Raw genomic sequence first — 19,285 nt, forward strand, 5'->3', positions numbered from 1 at the left:
AGAGATACATTGTCAGAATGAGAGTATCAAATGATAAAGGTTTTGAGAGCAATGTGCCAAAATGCCAAAACTTTTTTTTTTTACTTGGGGGGGGGCGGTGTATATTTGACCTAGTAACATCACTTCAGGTAATGTATCAAAGAAAATAATTAAACTATACTTTGGAACCGGGTTCACTGACCCATCCAAAATTCTGTCATTGTTCCTCAACCTCAACACAACGATCTTGATTTCCAATCCACTTAAGTTATCTAATACTTATAGGACACAGGCTGAATCTTATTATCCCAAAACTGCTCCATCTTTGAAATTTTAAGTATAAATGTCATATTTCTACCAGCTCTCTCAGCAAATGTTCACTACGCCTGGTCTTGCATCTCATTAGGACTTCAGTCCCTAGATCCTCTACTTTCATTTTTATCCTTACTGTCAGTTCTATTCAACTTAAGACAACAATACCGCTGCTTCCGTCAGTCTCTTCCCAGTATCACAGACTTCCTTGTCTTTCTGCTGCTCCTGCCAGGCAAAATTTCATATTTGGATTGACACAAATCATCAGTACTCAACATAAAATTATTTCAACCACTCTGTGGTGTTACACTCTCCTATCTCTCACTTAGCTAACAAATCTTATCTTTAACTACCTGACTGACTGCCTATCCACACCTTTATCCAGTCTTCTAAATGCTAAAGGAGAAAACAAAGGATATCGTCTGTCCTGTCCTCCTGTTCAGCCTTCTCCCTCACCCTTGTTATTTCAAACCTGCACCTTCCTCTAACTCTGATTCCCAACACTACCCATCCCATGACCATGTTCTACTTTACTCAAAACATAGGACATTTTTTAACATCCAGATCCACCTAATCTCCTTCCCACCACCTACTAAGTAAAACTTAATTTTTTCCCATCTCCAGGTTCTCCTGTATCTTGCTAAAGTCATTGTTTCCTACCCTTCCCAGCTTTATTTTCAACTTCTCCCTCAAAGCCAGTTCATTTTCATTCACATTTAAACAGACCCAATCCAATTCTCTATCTTAAAAACAAAAGAACTCACAACCCCTTGTCTCCTGTTAGTTACACACTCCTTCCCTTAGTATCAAGCAAGCCTTTTTCAAAAATTTAACTACATACATTGTCTTCATTTCTGGTAACCCCATACCTATTACCCAAGTGTGCAATACAGTGCTGTTGAACAGATGCATGGACTTGGTTCTCATTTTACTGCATATTTTCTTTAGTAGTGCCTACTCCAACAATGCCATTTAGATTGTTCTTACCAGTATCACCAATTTCAGCAAAATCACAATCAGACATTTTTTACTCCTTCCCTAATTTACTTGACCTGTCACATTTGACAACACTGACCTGTCTTCTTTTTACACTGTCTTCCTTTGGCTTCCATTAAGGCCATACTCTTCTGCTTTTATATCTCTATTCACTTCTTTGTAAAATCCTCTTCCTCGAGCCCTTCAAGGCTGCCTTTTCTGCTATTTCAGGATAATCCATCTCATCTACTCCTAGTTTTAATAACCACCCAGATGTCACCTGTATCTCAAGTTCAGTTCTCTCCTTATCTTATTGAGTAATGCATACCCAAACTCTCCACTGCACACCTGCACTGGATGTTTCAGGCAATTAAACCTTAATGTATTTGTTGAAGATGCCTTCTAGGCTACTTTGCCTAAGTCTTCCCTAACCAATCAAATTGAGCACACTTTAAAACTGCTTAATAAGAAAGGCCTTCTTTCCAGATGTTGTGAAGAAGGAAGAGGTAGCAACCGTGCACACGGTTCTCTTGGGAAGGTACGGCCAGCAATGTATACAGTTATGACTCTTAATGCCGAGCACTGTGTTAGTGCTCCTCTTCCAGTAAGTTACCGCAACAGGATGGATCTAAACTGAGCTCCACATTCCCAGCAGATAACTAGGGCTACTTTATCCAAGACTAATAAACAAGCAGGGACTAAACTTTCATTTTGCTGCTTATTTCCACCTAATGAATGGGAGTTTATCACTAACTCAACTAGAGACAAAGCATGGTTAACATTTAAGAAACCAAATTTTTCTAGTCACATACTTCTCCTATGAAATGGTACACTTTAAAAGAAAAGCATACTTGACATCTAATATTAAACATAACTGACATGGCTTTTATTTTTTTTCCGCAAAGAGAGACAATCACAGTAATACGGGCATACCTTATTTTAATGTCACTGCACTTCACAGATGTTTCTTTTAAAAAAAAAAAAAAAAATGAATCAAAGGCAAGACCCCCTCTGCCCCTCAGCAAAACTATTACAACTCACTTAATTCGGATACTTGCTTTACTGCGATGGTCTAGAACCGAACAAGTAGTATCTCTGAAGTATGCTTGTAGTCTACTAAAAAGTGCTAAAGCAAAAGGTGATGGGCTATCCTTTTTTTATCTCATTCCCTTGTGAGGGGCTTTTCTCTTGCTTCTTCCATCTTCCTCACATCAAATCATTTATTCAGTGGTTCCAATTCACCATCTACTTATTGCCCAATGTGAACACTACATTGCATCTCGTGGGACTACCCTAGTAAAGGCCAACAAACATTAAAAGTAGTCCTTGTCTGGCTGGTGTGGCTCAGTGGTTGAGCACCAACCCATGCAATTGAATATTTACAATGATCCAGCTTCCTCAATGTTATAGTATATTTTCTTCATTACTGTTGCAACTATGTTGTTTCTTGAGCATTATGCAAGCTGCTCTAAAACATGGTGGCTAAATGAATAACAGCTCATAGGTGTTAGGTACTTGCCCTATGCTAGGCAGTATACAAAGAGCTTCACAATATTTAACTCATTTAATCTGTGTTACATTTCCATTTGAATCCCAGCTAGTTACTCATGTGGAAGTTGGTATTTGTATACAAATACCGTTGATATTTGTGAACACTGCTTCAGGCATGTTTGAGGCAACCTGCCAGCTTTTGATCCAGTAATTTTCTATCTAGAAATCAATGCTGAAGAGATGCTCACACAAGTACTTCAAAGATATATGAACAAGATATGTGCACTCCACTTTTTAGGTAATGCTTAAAATAACCCTAAATATCTGGCCGGTATGGCTCAGTGGTTGAGCATCGACCCATGCACCAAGAGGTTGCCGGTTTAATTCCTGGTCAGAGCACATGCCCAGGTTGTGGGCCCAATCCCCAGCTGGGGTCATGCAGGAGGCAGCCAATCAATGTTCTCTCTCATTGATGTTTATATCTCTCTCTCCCTTTCCCTTCCTCTCTCTCTAAAAATCAATAAAAAAAATTTTTTTAAAAAATAACCCTAAATATCCATTAGTAGTAAAATGATAAAACACATTATTACACATGTATTCATTTGGATATTATGCAATACAATAAAGATGACTATATACACAAGGTATTCATTGAATGTATGCACATATGAATGAATAGAAATTTTTTATTTTTTGTTAATCCTCACCTGAGGATATTTTTCCTCTAGTTTTTAAATGGAGTGGGGGGGGGGGGCAGACATTGATGTGAGAGAGACACATCAATTGGTTGCCTCCCACATAACTGGAGCTGGGGATTGAACCTTCAACCCAGGTACATGTCCTTGACCAGAAATTGAACCTGTGACCCTTCCATCCCACCACTGAGCCAAAACAGCCAGGGTTAAATATGGTTTCACTGATTTTTTTGGAGGGGGAGGGGGAGGGGGAGGGGGAGGGGGAGGGGGAGGGAGAGGTAAAAATACTAATGAGAAACACATTGATTGGCTGCCTCCTGCACTCCCCCTACTGGGGATCCAGCCTGAAACCCAGGTATCCAACTGGTGACCCCTTGGTGCATGGTTTGATGCTCAATGACTGAACCACACCAGCTGGGCAAAAATAGTTGCCAAGCATTTTATTTTTTAAAAACATGGGTAGTGTAGCTGTGTTTATATATTACACATGGGCATAAAAATATGACTAGTAGTATATAGAGTCCAGTGGTTACTTAGACTAGTGGCCCAAAATCTATCACTTTTTACTTTACGTATTTTATTTACTATAACAAGCCTGAATTATTTTAGTAATTTTGTTATAACTCAGTGCCATTGACCCAAACTCCCAGAGGCCTTCACGACAACCAAAGGGGTTGTCAGTTTACTCATTTACTGAAGAACATTCTTCACTAACTAATCCCTAAGTAATCGCTAACCCTGGGGTAATAACTAACCCTTGAGTAATCCTGGGGTCGGCGCCAGGGATAATCTATTGAAAACATCTTGACCTTTGAGATGTCTGGGAAACTGAGTAACAGGAATTAACTAACTGCTAAATTCCGCTTCTGTAACACGCTTGCTTACACCCCCTTACAAAATCCTATAAAAAGGAGCCATTTTAGCTCTCCGGGGCCGCAGTTACTCCTGTGTGGGACATACTGCAGGTGCCTGCGGACTTAGCTCAATAAACTCCTTTTATTAAACCCCATCTGAGTTTGGTCGATCTCCTGGGCTACAATAATTTCAGAGAAAATTTAGAGCTTAAAAAAAAAAAAAAAGGCATCCCATTGAACTTCCCCAAGCATTGCGTACCAGTACCAGTATTACAGAAGACTATACTGCAATTTGGGGAGATTTTGTTAAGAAAAGTCTGCCCTGGCCAGTTTTGCTCAGTAGTTAGAGCATTGGCCTGCGAACCAATGAATCGTGAGCTCAGTTCCAGACAACGGAACATACGTCGGTTGCGATTCATCCCCAGCCCTGATTGGGGTTGTGCGGAAGGTAACCACTCAATGTGTCCCTTTCACATTGATGTTTCTCTCTCTCTCTCTTTCTCTCTCTCTCTTCCTCTCTCCCTCCTACTCTATCTGAACAAAAATGTCCTCAGGTGAGGATAAAAAAAAAAGAAAAGAAAAGAAAGAAAAGTCTGAGGCAGTAGTTCTAATATCACATAGCCTAGTAAATTATAAAAAAAATAAGAGCCACTGCCCTGGCCGATTTGGCTCAGCGGTTAGAGTGTCGGCCTGTGAACCAGAGGTCCCGGCTTTGGTTCCCACTAAGGGCGCGTACCTTGGTTGCAGTTTGTCCTTGCCCTGGTTCATGTCTTGTGGGTGGCAACCACTCGATGTGTCTCTTTTATGTCAATGTTTCTCTCTCTCTTCCTCCCACTCTATCTAAATGCAAAAAAAAAAAGTCCTCAGGTGAGGATAAAAAAAAAAAAAAGAATAAGAGCAACTAAATTTTGGCAATTAACTATTTACAAAAGGAAAGAGAGTCCCAAGCCAAAAAGGTTTACAAAACAAGTCATACATTTACACTACGGGGAAAGCCTTTTTTCCTTGGGTGGTGTCCTTCCATTTGAGAAACTGGCTCAGGCACCAAGGAATATTTCCTGAATTTCTCCCCCAAAGTAGGTTCCTGCTAATTCTAAGAATAGAATCGATTATATATATGTTAGTTAACTTCAGTGCAACAAGAAAAATCTCCCCAATGGACCCAAGAAATGAAAGAATATAGCACGTTATTTTTAATTGAAACAATAACTGAGAATACATTATTAATAATGTATAAACAGATAGTAAACAACAGCAATTGTTAAATTAGGGTTATGGTCCCAAAATCGTACTTTAAATATAATATCCAGAACCCACATTTCCCACAGAAACTATGGTATTTAGGTTTCTAAGTCAACCTATTCATGCCAATTTAATTTATTCTATTGTAAAATATATTCCTAATAGTATGATTTCAACAAGATCAAAAGAGCTACAGAGTTTGAAGACAAAGTAGAAAAGTAGAAACTCCCAAGATACCTATAACTTTTAAAGTTTTTATGTAGGCAGAGAATGGACCTAATGCATACCAAAAAAAAGGGAAAAAGCCAACCACCTAATTCAACCAGAAGTGTGTGGGGGAGAAGAAACAGGGCGTGACAAATAAATTTTTATCTGCCTGTTGAAGCATCTAGGACCTGTTCATATATATTAGTCATTTGTAGCCAGTTTACCTTCTCTGCTGGGAAAGGTTTATATAATGTTTTAAAGGGTTTATAAAGTTCACTCAGTTATAAAATTAGCTCTCTGAGACACTACACAAGGAATTTATTTATCCAAACTTATAGGGAACAGATGGTGTGGTATCCTTCGACAGGACTCACTGTGCTATGGCAAGCTTAAATTTAGCACATTTCTTTCTAAAAGTGACAAAAATGTTATGCATTACCCATCAAATAATCTCACAACTTTAAAACTAAAAAAAAAAAAAAAAGGGCAGAACACTGCTTTAAAAACCGTTCGAAATTGTTGATTACATCAAATTAAGAGAATAAGAAGGATATCTCATTTACACAAACCCTTTTTAAGAAAGGATAGTGAATATATTCATCAATAAGAGAAAACTGATGAAAGCAGAATTTGTTTTTAAAACTGCATAAATTTATTTCTAATTTCACAATTCACTAAAAATTTTCAGCGCTGAGATCTTACCTGATTATCAAAGCAATTCTATGAATGCAGATAATTATTATTGTACTCTCATTTTACCAATGAGAAAGAGATTTAGAATTGTCTTCAAGGACACAAGATGACTACAAAGTGCAAGAAAATTCTCTTCTAATTTAGAAACAGTATGATATATTTGAAATAGAGCAAGATGCAGGAAAAAGTAAACAGACTCAAGAGCTAATATTTAGTTTTGCTCTAAGGAAGAGCAGGGAAATGAGGCAGCAGCCAAAGTGGGATGTGGATTGCGGTGTGGGGTACTTAAGATGGGAGAAATGTTTGTGTACTCTAGAAATGGAAAAGGCAATGATGCAGAAGAGAAAAAGAGAAATGATGGAGTGACGTCCTTCACAGATGACAGAGTAGTATAGGATATAGCAGAAAAGTGGAGGGACTGGGCTTAGAATAGCACCATCCACAATAGATAGCTATCCACAATAAAAGGAGGCTAGCAGGTAGGTAGCTCTGGTAGGTCCTTGTAAAAGTTGTTCCAATTGTTTCTATATTCTCAGTAAAATATAAAATTTCAATAAACTATAAAATCTAGGGTCATAAGCTGAAAATAAGGAAGAAATATGGAATCTGCCTAGGGCACTGGAAGAGTGAATGTATTGGAGAGATGTTTAACTATCAGGCAGTATGTAGGGCCTGGTTAAGGTTGTTAAGGCTAATGTTCATAAATTTATTTTTATTTATTTATTTTCATCATTTTTTCTAGTGTTGGGAAGTAGTATCTTCAATGAAGAAAATTTGGAGAGCACAGAATAGTCAAAAGAAGAAAATAAAATGTATGCCAGTTTCCACCATCCAGAGATAGCTGTTGGCTGTGAGAACGGCACCAGGTGTTAGGCCAGTGGAGTTAAACCAGACATCTGTTCAATAACCTTCATACTTAAGTTCTGCTAAGAAAGAATTCAGAGTCAAGACTCGACTATAAAAGAAAGTTTATTTAGAAAGTCACAGAGGTAGAAGTGAGCCAGGTGAATTACAAAGGCCAACGTTCATGAATTTAAGTGAGATGAATCAATGTGGCTGTGTTCATCTTCTAGCTGCACAGGTGCAAGCACAAACATAGGGTTGAATTTAACCACATTTGGGGCTTCCCAAGCAAGAACAATGGAATGTGAGTTGCCAAGTACTCTCATGGTTCTAAGCACTCATGTACGTTATCTCAAACTCATACAGCCTTCAAATCAACCCTAGCTGAGGTTAGTACTTCCACTGGCAGTGCTCATTTTACAGATGAGGAAACAGGCACATAATTGGGTAGCCCAAGGTCACATAGCACATGCTACAGCTAGGATAAAAACTCTGGCAGCCTGGCTCAAGAGACATGCTTTGCTGACCCTATATGGTGGTAATTTTAATCACCAGCCCTAATTATAGCTGGGCAATGGTGGAAGCAGTATCATGAATGGAGGGCCAGTGAAAAGAAATATGGATAAAATGAATTATAGGTCTCATCAGAACTGGAATCAGAGGGAAGGTAAAGTGGGATACCAAAACCAGATTAGTGGGGATGGGGAAAGAGCTACAGCTAATAGTAATGATAAGCGCTAGTTACTAATCAATGGGACCAAGGTAGGAAGGAAAGATCACTGGGTGAGAATTTAAGGAATAGAAGGCCAGGGTATGGACAAGATCATCATTCAAAGATATTGCAACTACGTACCAGGGTCACTGACTGTGTGACCCCAGGCAAGTCACTAATCATGCTGGTCTTCATTTCTTTTATTTATTTATTTATTTATTTATTGTTTTTATAGATTTTTTTGGAGAGGAAGGGAGAGACAGAAACATCGGTGTGATATAAACATCGATCGGCTGCCTGCTGCACGCCCCCACAGGTAGAGCATGTTCCCTGACTGGGATCAAACCTGGACTTCTCAGTCCATAAGACGATGCCCAATCCACTGAGCCATACTAGCTGGGCCATTTATTATTTTTAAAACATACACTGTTACACATTTTTCATAGTTCTGGTGTGGGTTTCTTTTGAAAACAATGTCTACCACATGCTGTGAACCTTAAAATTATTGTAATCATTTTCATATGTTCTTAACCCACAGATAAAGGTAGCTAGACCAGGAAGAGAGGCAATGTCAAGGATAATTATCAGTGTCTGTACATAGGTACTATCTCCACTTCCTCATCTCCTGAGCATTCCTCAATCCATTCAAATCTAACTTCTGGCCCTGCCACTCCATGGCTACTACTCATCAGGGTCAATAGTGACCTCCGAGTTGCCAAAACCAAAGGTCATGTCTTATTTTAAATCTTACTTTTGATTTCTCAATTATTAGACACATCTGACATTTTCCTCCTCCTGAAAACATTTTCTTGGATTCTTCCTACCTCAAAGGTTGCTCCCTGATTGACCTCATCACTATTCAATCTTCACATATTAGAGCATCCCAGGATTCAGCCCTAGGCCCATATCCTATTACCTAGCAATATTCTCATCAAGGTTCCTCAATTCTAGTAGCATAGATGTTAATTAAATACATATAATGAATACTTTAGGCATTAGGCCTCAAAAAAGACCAAGCATTAAAAAATACTGGATGATCTCATGTAGTCCCATGGACTGAAAAACCATATATGCTGCCTATTGTCAGCCTCTATCTCCAGCCTAAACTTCTCTCTGGAATAGAGATTTATAACAAATCTTGTCATTCCCAATTCAATGTTTAATAGCCATCTTAAACTTAAGTCTTGTTCCCACACCAATTCCCAAACCCACGCCTCTCCCAGCCCTCTCAGGAAAAGAACGTAAGTATTCACAAAATTTATTCAACCAAAATCTAGGTTTAATCTTTGATTTCTCAATTTTCCCCACTCCATTCCATTAAAAAAATCTTCAACTTTACACTCCCAAACTATCTCAAATCCATCCACTTCTCTTCATAGCCCTTTTACTTCCCTGGTCAAAGCCCCCACTGCTTAAGACCACTGTGCAGCAAGCCTCCTAACTGGTCTCCCTGCTTTCACTCCTGCTCATTCTACCATCCATTCTCCACACAGCAGTCCAAGTAACTCTTTAAAATCATACAAAAAATCATTTTCCTTCTCTGCTTAAAATCCCCCAAAAACTTCCTATTCTACCTTGAAAACCCCCAGCTGATTACAGAGCCCTACAGATTCTGGCCCCTAACCTAACCCTCCAATCTCCAATCTCTCTGCCCTGTGCCCACGCCCCCAACCCACCACCAGATCAGCAATACAGGCCTTTTTTGATTCCCCAAACACACTCTCTTAAAGGCCTTAAAAAAAACAAAAACAAAAAACAAACAAACAAAAAAAACTATTCCTTTTCCAAAAATTTTTAAAGATTTAAAAAAATTTTTATTTCTTGATTTTAGAGGGGGGGAGGAGGGGAGGAAGACGAATAAAGAGAGGGAAAGAGGGGGCGGAGAGAGAGAGAAACATGGATTTGTCCTTCTTCTTCTTCGTGCATTCACTGGCTGCTTCTTGTGTGTGCCCTGACTGGGGATCAGAACCCTCAACCTTGGCATATAGGGACAATGCTCTAGCCAAGTGGAGCTACCAGGGCTTAAAGGTCTTTACCTATAGAAAATATTCTCTCCATCTGAGTGCTTATTATTATTATTATTCAGATTTCAGTTTAAATGTCACCTTATTCAAACAGGCTTTTTGTGACCAGTCAATTGAAAACCAACCACCCTGTCATACACTACCACATTACCTCACCCTATTTCAATCCTCTCAAAGCTCCCACCATTATCTGGTTTTAAAAATTTGTTTTCTGGCCCTGGCCGGTTTGGCTCAGCGGTTAGAGCATCGGGCTGCGGTCCGGAGAGACCCGGGTTCGGTTCCTGCTAAGGGCGCGTACTTCAGTTGCAGTTTGTCCCCGGTCCTGGTCGGTTGTGCGGGTGGCAGCCACTTGATGTGTCTCTTCACGTCGATATTTCTCTCTCTCTCTCTCCCTTTCTCTCTCTCCCTCCCACTCTATCTGTACAAAAAATGGAAAAATATCCTCGGGTGAGAATTAAAAAAAAAAAATTTGTTTTCTGACTGATTTATTTCACTATAATGTATGCATCATGACAGCAGGGCCTGACATTTAATAAGTACTCAACAAATATTAAATAAATGAACAAATATTAAATAAATGAATCAACATGCAAACATGAGAGATCACTGACTGGATAGTTCACCAAAATGTATTCAATTCATTCAAAAGACCTTTATTAAATGCCTACTGTGTGCCAGGTATAGAAAGAGAAGTCTGGTAGAAACCATATCACATTTCCCAGGTACTTTGTATATTTTGCTTTACCAATGTGACAAGACACCTTAGTTTCATCTTTGCAATATAGATCTTAATACATTTATTACTTGATGTTTTAATAATCTAGGGAAATCTGCAATAAGATACTATCATAACTGTATTAAAATACAATAAACCTCAAGAAGGAAAACGCACTAATAAAAAATGGCTAGCAAACAACACATACAGAACAAGTACTAAAGCAATATTTTATAGCATAATCAACAGTATACAGATAAATAACATAGCGAGATAATTCTTTGCAAATTATTATATAGCACTTTGACTATGATGTTTATAATAATTAAAACTACTGTATGCCCAACCATTGTGGCTCAGTGGTTGAGCGTTGAGCCATGCACCAAGAGGTCGCTGGTTCGATTCCCGGTCAGGGCACATGCCCAGATTGTGGGCCAAATCAAGCAATGTTCTTTTTCGATGTTTCTATCTCTCTCTCCCTCTCCCTTCCTCTCTAAAATGAAGAGAAAAAAAACTAAAAAACAAAAAGAAAAAAACTACTGTACATTTACAATTCTCTTGTCAAAAATTTCCAATGTATACACATGGCTTTGATGTCACTTATATAGCAATATAATTACATTTCAGCTTGTGCATTTAAAGTCTCATCTAGGCTGGTTTTGTTTTGTTTGTTTTGGTCCCATTATAGAAAGCTCACAACAGTGGCAGGGGTTAGCAGATTTAAGAATTAAATCTGTATACCATGTACTCTTTCTTGTCATTTTCAATGATACAATAAGATCTGCAATGCTTTATAGTAATATCAATTTAGTTTTTTTAATCTACCTGTTCTCCATTAATTGGATTTAAGTAATGGCAAAACAAAAAATTAACTGACTTTGAATCTGAGCTTAAAAATTTCCCTCTAAATATCCATCATACTACTAACCTTTAGAATTTTTAAGAACTTTGTATGAGGCCCAGTCAGTGTGGCTCTATGGTTGGGCATCGACCTATGTACCAGGAGGTCGCCGATTCAATTTCTGGTCAGGAGGCAGGGCCCAGGTTGCAGGCTTGATCCCCAGGAGGGGGTGTGCAGGAGGATCTTGATGTTTATCTCATCGATGTTTCTATCTCTCTTTCCCTCTCCCTTTCTCTCTCTAAAATCAATAAAAACACCACCACCACACCACCCCACCCCACCCCACCACCAACAACCCATCAAAAAAATAAATAAAATCAAACATATGTAAAAAAAATAATCTTGTATGAGTATCAATCTATTTGACATCTCAGAATGCTTTATTATATAGCTTAAATTTCTCCCTCCCCCTTTTTAAGGCAAATCATCTATTTGAAATATAGAACACACAATGAAGAATATTCTTTAAGCAATGGTTTCTCAATCCCACCTCCTCATTTTGTTTGAATATTTTATAGGAGATGCATTACTACTGTGATAATAAAAAGACTTTTGCAATGGTTCAAAATGGCTAGTGTTAAGAAAGTTTTGTTGGTTAGAAAAAAGGGGGAGGACTTTCAACATTCAAACATTAAAGCAAATACAAACACCTTGAAAACAAATCCTCTTGCCTTTCCCTTTATAGCCCCTAAGCTATGCCTAGGTCAATTAGGCTTCCAGAAGACCCAGACCAGCTCCTTCAAGTCCTTGTACTGCTCCAGTCCAGCCAGTCAAAGCTCACTAAACATTTACTTGTTCAACCAATGAACCACTCCCATGATTATTCTTCGCTCTCAGTTCTTTCACTCATTTTTGCTCCTGCTAATCCCCCACAAGAGGTTCACTACTGGCAACTTCAACTTACTTAAGTTCCTCAGTTCATTCTAAGCAAAAATCAAACAAGGACAAACCTTTGAGCAGCCAAAATAGGTCTCAAAGACCAAATTTGTTCATTTTATGTGGCTCTCCCTATAAGTCTCACTAAAATCCATATTTCATCTTTATTTTAGACCTATCTCTAACATCCTTGGTTACCTAGTTTTCACAACAGATTAGAAACAGGTTACTTAGTCTCTCTATACTAGCATAATCTTTATTATTTCTTTTCTTACTGGAATTCTACACTCAAATTCTGTATCAAAAATATTAATTAAAAACACTACAGTGACAAACTTAAAGTAGTTTTATCTTGAAAAACACTTATGAAATTTAAATTAATTAAAATGAAAACCTACAATTCATTTTAATGTAAATGTTCCATATATCACAGATTAAATGTTTTCATTTCTTGCCCCAGACTAACAGTGTTAGTTTTTACATTTCTGCAAATAGCAATAAAAGGTAAAGAAGACACTCTGTAACAACGAGCTTTCTGAAAATATATACTTCTGGAAGTATACTTATAACTAATACATTGCCTTGGAAATAAACGAGAAAATAGCAAATAGTTAAAAATCTATACAAATACAATAATGGCTCAAAGATAATGTATAAAGTGCCCAAAGAGCTATACAAATCTTATAAAATATAAATATTTTAGTGGAGCTGTAGAAAGTCACTGAATAACTTTAATACATTCACAGATATTTTTAAAAATCTTTTGTTGCAATAATTTTGGAATTAATTCTAAATATAAGCTCGTCAAGTTCCTGCAGCACCAACATTTAATACTACAAAGAACCAAAATCAAATACATTTTATCTCAAAACATTAAAAAGACAGCTGCATTTTAACTTTTCATCCTCCAACTTATTAGTACACACTAAGCAGTAAATAGTCAAGAATCTGATTCTATTAGTAAGACAAACATACACTACCATAATTTCAAAGGTAGCCACTGATTAATTATCAATTCCATTTAGTGATCACCAATTAAATATCATTTTATCTTCACATCTCTCTTTGCAAAGCAGGTACATAACAAATAAGTACAAAGTCACAATGAAACCCAGGTCTATTTCATTAATGCTAAGGCCCCTGGTCTCCACTAAGAATAGAATCAACCACTTTTGAAAATACAGAGGGGCAGAAAGTCGCTGATTTAAATTTAGCATTCTGGGTACAGAATGACAATTTCAAACATAAGCAGTAAATGTGTGCTCATGACATTTTTAGATTCATGATGTAAAGTTGTACTAATTTCAATATATTAGCTCTTTTTGCAGTCACAGACACTGAAGATGGCATGGTAATTTACCATGTGGACTTCTGAAGTGTTCAAAGGTTTAACTGCAGAAGAGTCAAAGTTTTTATTTTATGTTTTCTCTTCTGAAGTGCTATTATTGGGGGGTGGGTTCCAACTCCTACAATTCCAAGACTTTTAACACCAAGGACCCCCGTTAACCTGGACTTGAGTTTGAGCCTGGATTTGAAGGGCTCTGAAGCAAAAATCTTCACCACCAGAGGCCTCAAAGTGCAGTCTACCTAAGGGTGTAGTGTTGTAGGTTCGGGGGCGGGAGAAATGCCACCAAAGCATTCAATATATATAGGCAAATGAAAAGGTTACCAATTCTGCAGGGAAGAGGGCACAGAATTCCCTTTCCCCACCCCTCACCCTGCTGCAGACGGAACCTGACACCCTATTTTAAAAGGCTTGTTATCTCCGGTTACCACCTCCCTAAAGCTTAGCGCCTAACCAGGTCCACGCAGAGGTAGTGGCGACGCCTACTTCTCCCTCCCCCACCCTATGCACCCACACGAAAGTGCCCGGCTACACCGCCGAGGAAACCCTGGCCCCAGCCCCCCACCCAATCTCTGGCCCAGCTGGAGAGCTCCTGGGCCAAGGCCTCCAACACCCCGCCTGCATGTGCTCCACGCCCTTCGCCGCCAGGCCTTCGGCGTCCGGCCACTGCTCCCCCTTACTCCTGCCACAAAGCCCGTGGCCAACTCTGAAGGGTCTGGGCGGCCGCACGTCACCCGGGCCGGCGGGACCCCGAGCCCTGCCTGCGCCCAGAGCCCGCAGGCCTCATCCGAGCCGGGGCCCGAGGCCCACGCACGCCGCGTTCTCCCGGGTGCACAGGGGGCTCACCCCGCTCAAGCGCGCCGCGGGGCCCTGCTCAGAGCTGAGGCTGGGACCCCTCGCACTACCGCGCCGTCCCCCGCCCAGGTCTGGAGGACCCCTCGAGTTCCCCGCGGCCCGTGCGCGTCTGCCCCTGCCCCGCGCTCCCCGCCGCTCGCACCATCTCCTCGGGGTCGATGTGGATCTTAAAGGTCGGCTGCTGGAGGGTCTTCAGGGTGACCTGCATGGTGCGCGGCGCAGCTCCCCGCCGGGCCTGCTCTGGGTGCTGGCCGCTGGGCGGGCTCTGTGGCCTGGGGGGCCCCCCCGGGGTCGCCCGCGCTCCCTGCACTCGGGAGGAAGGCGGTGGGGGTGGGGGGTTTGTCACATTCGCCCTGCGGAGCGGCCTCTCCTCCAGCGGTGGCCTCGGGCCGTGCCGCTGCTTCCGCGACTGTGGCCTTTCCCGCGAGCTCGGGCTGCCCTGCTTCCTTAAGCGTCTGGCGCCAGTCACTGAGTTTGCAGGAGGCTCGAGAAGCTCTTTGAGACAAGCAGAGAATCCGCTAGTTCACCACAGGCTGGTGGCCGCCATCGTCGTGACTCACCGAGAGGCGCCCCCTCCCCCACCTGAAAGATCTGGGGGATGGGTCCGGGCTGGCGGAACGCGCAGGCGTAGGTTGCGGCGAGGCTGTGCGGCGAGGCTGTGCGCAGGCGCGGCTAAGAACTCCGCCCCGGAATTGGGGCGGAGCGATTGCGGCCTCGGAATGTCGGCGGCCTGGATCCGGTGTACGCAGGCGCAGTCCCTGTGTCTCGTGGGCTCATGGGGCTGCCTGGGAGCGTCTGCAATTCGGGCGTTCTCCCGCCTGCCGCCGCTCCGCCTACGTCCAGACTCCGCCCGCTGCTCGAATTGCGCAATCCGTAGCCGTAGCTGGGGAACGCTACGTGGAGACCCGACTAAGTGGATCCCGAGCTCTGGAGCTGGGAAGCTAGAGGGCGGTAGGTCGGGACCGGGCTTAAGTGAAAGGATCGTGGTCACCTCACAAATGAGCCAGCGCTCGCAGGACGCCCGTTGTGTGTGTAGCTGAGCCTTATGGTGGCGGCTGGTTTAATCTTGAGAGCACAGACTTTAACGCCGGGACTGCCTGTGTGGACCTTGAGCCTAATCAGAAGGGCCGATAACAGGAGGTCAAGTTATATCACTCCTTTGGGAAGAACTATGTTGGTTTCTCCTCTCACCCGGAGCAAAAATCAAAGTTGTTAAAACTCCGCCCTCAGCCGGTGCCTCTGACCGCGTCTCTCCCGCTTGCTCCGGGTGGTGGTGGTGATGGATACTAAGCACGTGCTCCCGCCTGCCCTTGCACTCGCTGTTCCCGCCCCAGTCCTCTTTCCCCAGACACCTGGGTGTCTCGCTGTCTCGCCTGCTACGAATCTTTGCTCATATGTCACCTTCTTAGTGAGGTCTAGCCTAGATACCCAACTTAAAACCGCAACTTCCCTAGCCGCGTGATTCTGGTCAGTTTTTTTTTTTTTTTTTTCCTATAGCATTTATCATCTTGTAATTACCTTATAATGTATATCTTTATTATGTTTTTCATCTCCTTTCTCTCGACCCCAGACTGAAACTGCACAGAGGCAAGGATCTTGTTTTGTAAACCGATGTGCCCCCAGCACGAAGAAACATGCAGACAAGCAAATATTTGTGGAAGGGGTGAATGGGCCAGTAAGATACTAATAGCATTCAACTCTATTGATTATTGGGGGCGGGGTGGGAGGTGTTGAATAATGTATGTAAATCTTAGTACAAGGAACATAATAAGCAGTCCATAAGTAGTTAGCTATTAATAGTATGCCCATTTACAGATAAGAAAACTGGAGTATAGAGATGTTGAGTAATGTGCTTGGAGACACCGTCTACTAAGTGGTTGATCCAGAATTTGAACCCAAACAGAATGGTTCCAGAGCCCTTGCTCCTAGGTGCCTGGCTATTCTCTCTTAATAGGGCACATTAAGGTACTTACTGTGGCACCTTTGACTTTAAGTGGTTCAAGTAAAAAGCAAAGTTACAATTAGACCACTAGCTATGAGACCAACTGCAAAGTATTTCTGTGGGACAGCATCCTCACTGGTAACAACGTTATGGCCTGGTGTTCCATGGATACTAGGAGTTCAAATATAATTCTGTGGAATTTCCCTTGACCAACCTCCCTCTTCACTAATCTGGTATTTCCCCTTCACAGCAAGTATCTACCTATGTTGTAATTCAATATCTAGTCCTCTGCCCAGGTGATCTCGTCTTTTGTTTTGAAATGCCTCCAGCTTGGACCTCTCCACTTAGCTACAGATAGGATGAGCCAATTGCCTATGCAGTGTCTTCACTTAAAACATGACAAGCCTCTCAAACAACATAGCCAGACAGAACCATTGATTTCTGTCCTTCTGAACCCCCCTTCCCCCTGAAACTTGCTCCTTTCCCAATTTCCCCATCATAGTTTATGGCACCACCATCTTACCCAGGTGGTCAGACCAAAAATCTAATCATCCCTGATAGGTCTCCTTCCTCCCCCTAAACAACCACATCTAATTTGTTATCAAGACCTGTCAACTTTATTCTCCAAACCATATTCCAATATTCAGTCATTTCTCACCATTTCTACTTCTATCACCGTAGGCTAATCATTATCCTTCACCAGCCTCTCAACTGGTCTCTCCACTTCCACTCTTTTCCCCTAACAGCCTCCCCAGCAGTCAGAGTGGTCTTTTTCAACAATAAATCAAATCACATCACATCTATTATTAATACCTAATTATACTTTAGAATAAAATTCAAGCTCTTTACCTTGGACAGCTCACATGATCCAACTCCTGCCATATTCTCTGGCCTTGTCTCTTTTTTTTTCTCATTTACTGTCATTCTTCTGTACCATATTTCTTTCATCTCTCAAACAAGCTAAACTGTACCTAGCCTCAGGGCCTTTGCACTTAAGGTTACTTGAGTTTGAAACTCTGTCTTCCTGTATCTTTAAGTAGCTAACTCCTTTTCATCATTCAAATTCCAAGTTAAATTTTACTTCCTTAGAGAAGACCTCAACCACTTTCATAATACATAATAAACATATATTGCCTTTTACCCTAGGCATGGCTCTTTACATGGATAATCTCATTGGAGCCCCACAAATTCCATGAGATAGTTGCAACATTTCCCTGATTTAAATTTTTTTCATGGATCTACCTAGAATTATTATTTTTTAACTTGTTTTATTTTCTATCTCACATGACTACTCTACTTCCACTTCCCATGTCTGCTTCTTGGGGAGAGGAACTCACTGCCTTAACACAGCTCTTGCCTCAGCATATAGAACAGTGCCTGGAACACAGCAGGTGCTAATTACATGTGTAGATTGACTCTCAACTCAGCTGTAAGCTCTGTGAGACCAGATGTGTGATGATCATGTTCATAATGATATCTTCAGAGTCTAGTACAATGTGGATATTCAAATACATTGATTGAAAAAATGGTGAAGTCACTTTAGTTAAAATTGACAAACCACAGAACTTATATGCATATGTGCATGAACAGTGGACATGGACAACAAAGCTGGGGACAGGGCGGGGAGGGAGGAGGAGAGGAGAATCAGTGGGGGGAAAAGGAGAAACATCTGTAACAAAAATAAATAAAAAAAATTGACAACAGTTGTAAGTAAACACAAAAAGACATTTAAAAAAACTGGAATATACTGTATAGAGGTATTACAATTTTAAAACTTTTCAAAAACAAAAAAATGTATCCTGCTACAACTACTATTGTCTGCAGAAAAACAAAAAACAAGCGATGCCTCTCCACTTATTAGTGTGTATTTTTTTTTTAAAAAAGTAATCTTTTACTCATGGCAAAATATATACATTCAATAGTATAGAAAGGGAGTGATTGAAAGTAAAAATCCTCCTCCCCTCTTCCGAGAAATAAGCATTGATATGAGTGTCTAGAAATTTTCTAGATTATACAAGAATAAATTCCCCCAAATAGTTGTGACAACAGTACATTTTATTTTTTTTCTTTGTGACAACAGTAAATTTTAAATGTCAGTTAACTGAAAGATTCATCCAATAACATTTCCTAAAGTACAGTGTTAAGATAAAAAGTTGTTTTACATTCAGATCTTGATCTCCACACAAACATCCCACAGCTGAAGAGTAAGTTGGGATCACAGTATTGGTCTAGTGTTGTCTCATTGGACATAATTTACCACTGGCCAGCCTCCAAATTCCCATACAGGAAAAAAAAGGTTAAAAGTTATTTTTATTTTCTTTTAATTTCTGGGAAAACTATGCTAGACATACCCACTCTTGGCCCCATAGCACAGTTTGGTTAGGCTATATGCCTCCTTGTACCCTGTAATCACCTTTGCCCAGAGCCCCACAGTTGACATGACAGATGATAGGACCCCACTCCCACCTGCCCCCACTCCCAATGCAAAGGCCACCACGGTGAAGGCACTTGTGAGCAAGGTCTTGTAGGATAGGCCTTGGGCTCTTTCAAGAGCTACTGGACCAAGATAAAAAGATCAGAAGGAGTCATTTAATCCAAATATTTGGTAACAAGCCAGGGAATTT

General features: G+C 40.8%; 1 protein-coding gene and 1 non-coding gene across 2 annotated transcripts in view; one reads left to right on the top strand and one right to left on the bottom strand.

The window, feature by feature from the left end:
• Positions 1-17,543, bottom strand: part of RAD23B (RAD23 homolog B, nucleotide excision repair protein) — a 50,284-nt gene extending 32,741 nt beyond the window's left edge. Inside the window, exons 1-4 of the mRNA XM_036261743.1 lie at positions 17,511-17,543; positions 15,302-15,686; positions 14,862-15,214; positions 460-516 (exon numbers count right to left, since the gene is read on the bottom strand). Coding sequence (XP_036117636.1) covers positions 460-516; positions 14,862-15,214; positions 15,302-15,686; positions 17,511-17,543 — 828 coding nt within the window. The remainder of the gene's footprint in view (positions 1-459; positions 517-14,861; positions 15,215-15,301; positions 15,687-17,510) is intronic.
• Positions 17,544-18,790: 1,247 nt separating this feature from the next.
• LOC118630352 lies at positions 18,791-18,949 on the top strand. The gene has a single exon (XR_004959594.1). It is a non-coding gene; the product is annotated as a small nucleolar RNA SNORA23 (small nucleolar RNA).
• Positions 18,950-19,285: the final 336 nt, after the last annotated feature.

This window comes from Molossus molossus, unplaced genomic scaffold, assembly GCF_014108415.1.
Source record: "Molossus molossus isolate mMolMol1 unplaced genomic scaffold, mMolMol1.p scaffold_m16_p_14, whole genome shotgun sequence".
NCBI lineage: Eukaryota > Metazoa > Chordata > Mammalia > Chiroptera > Molossidae > Molossus > Molossus molossus.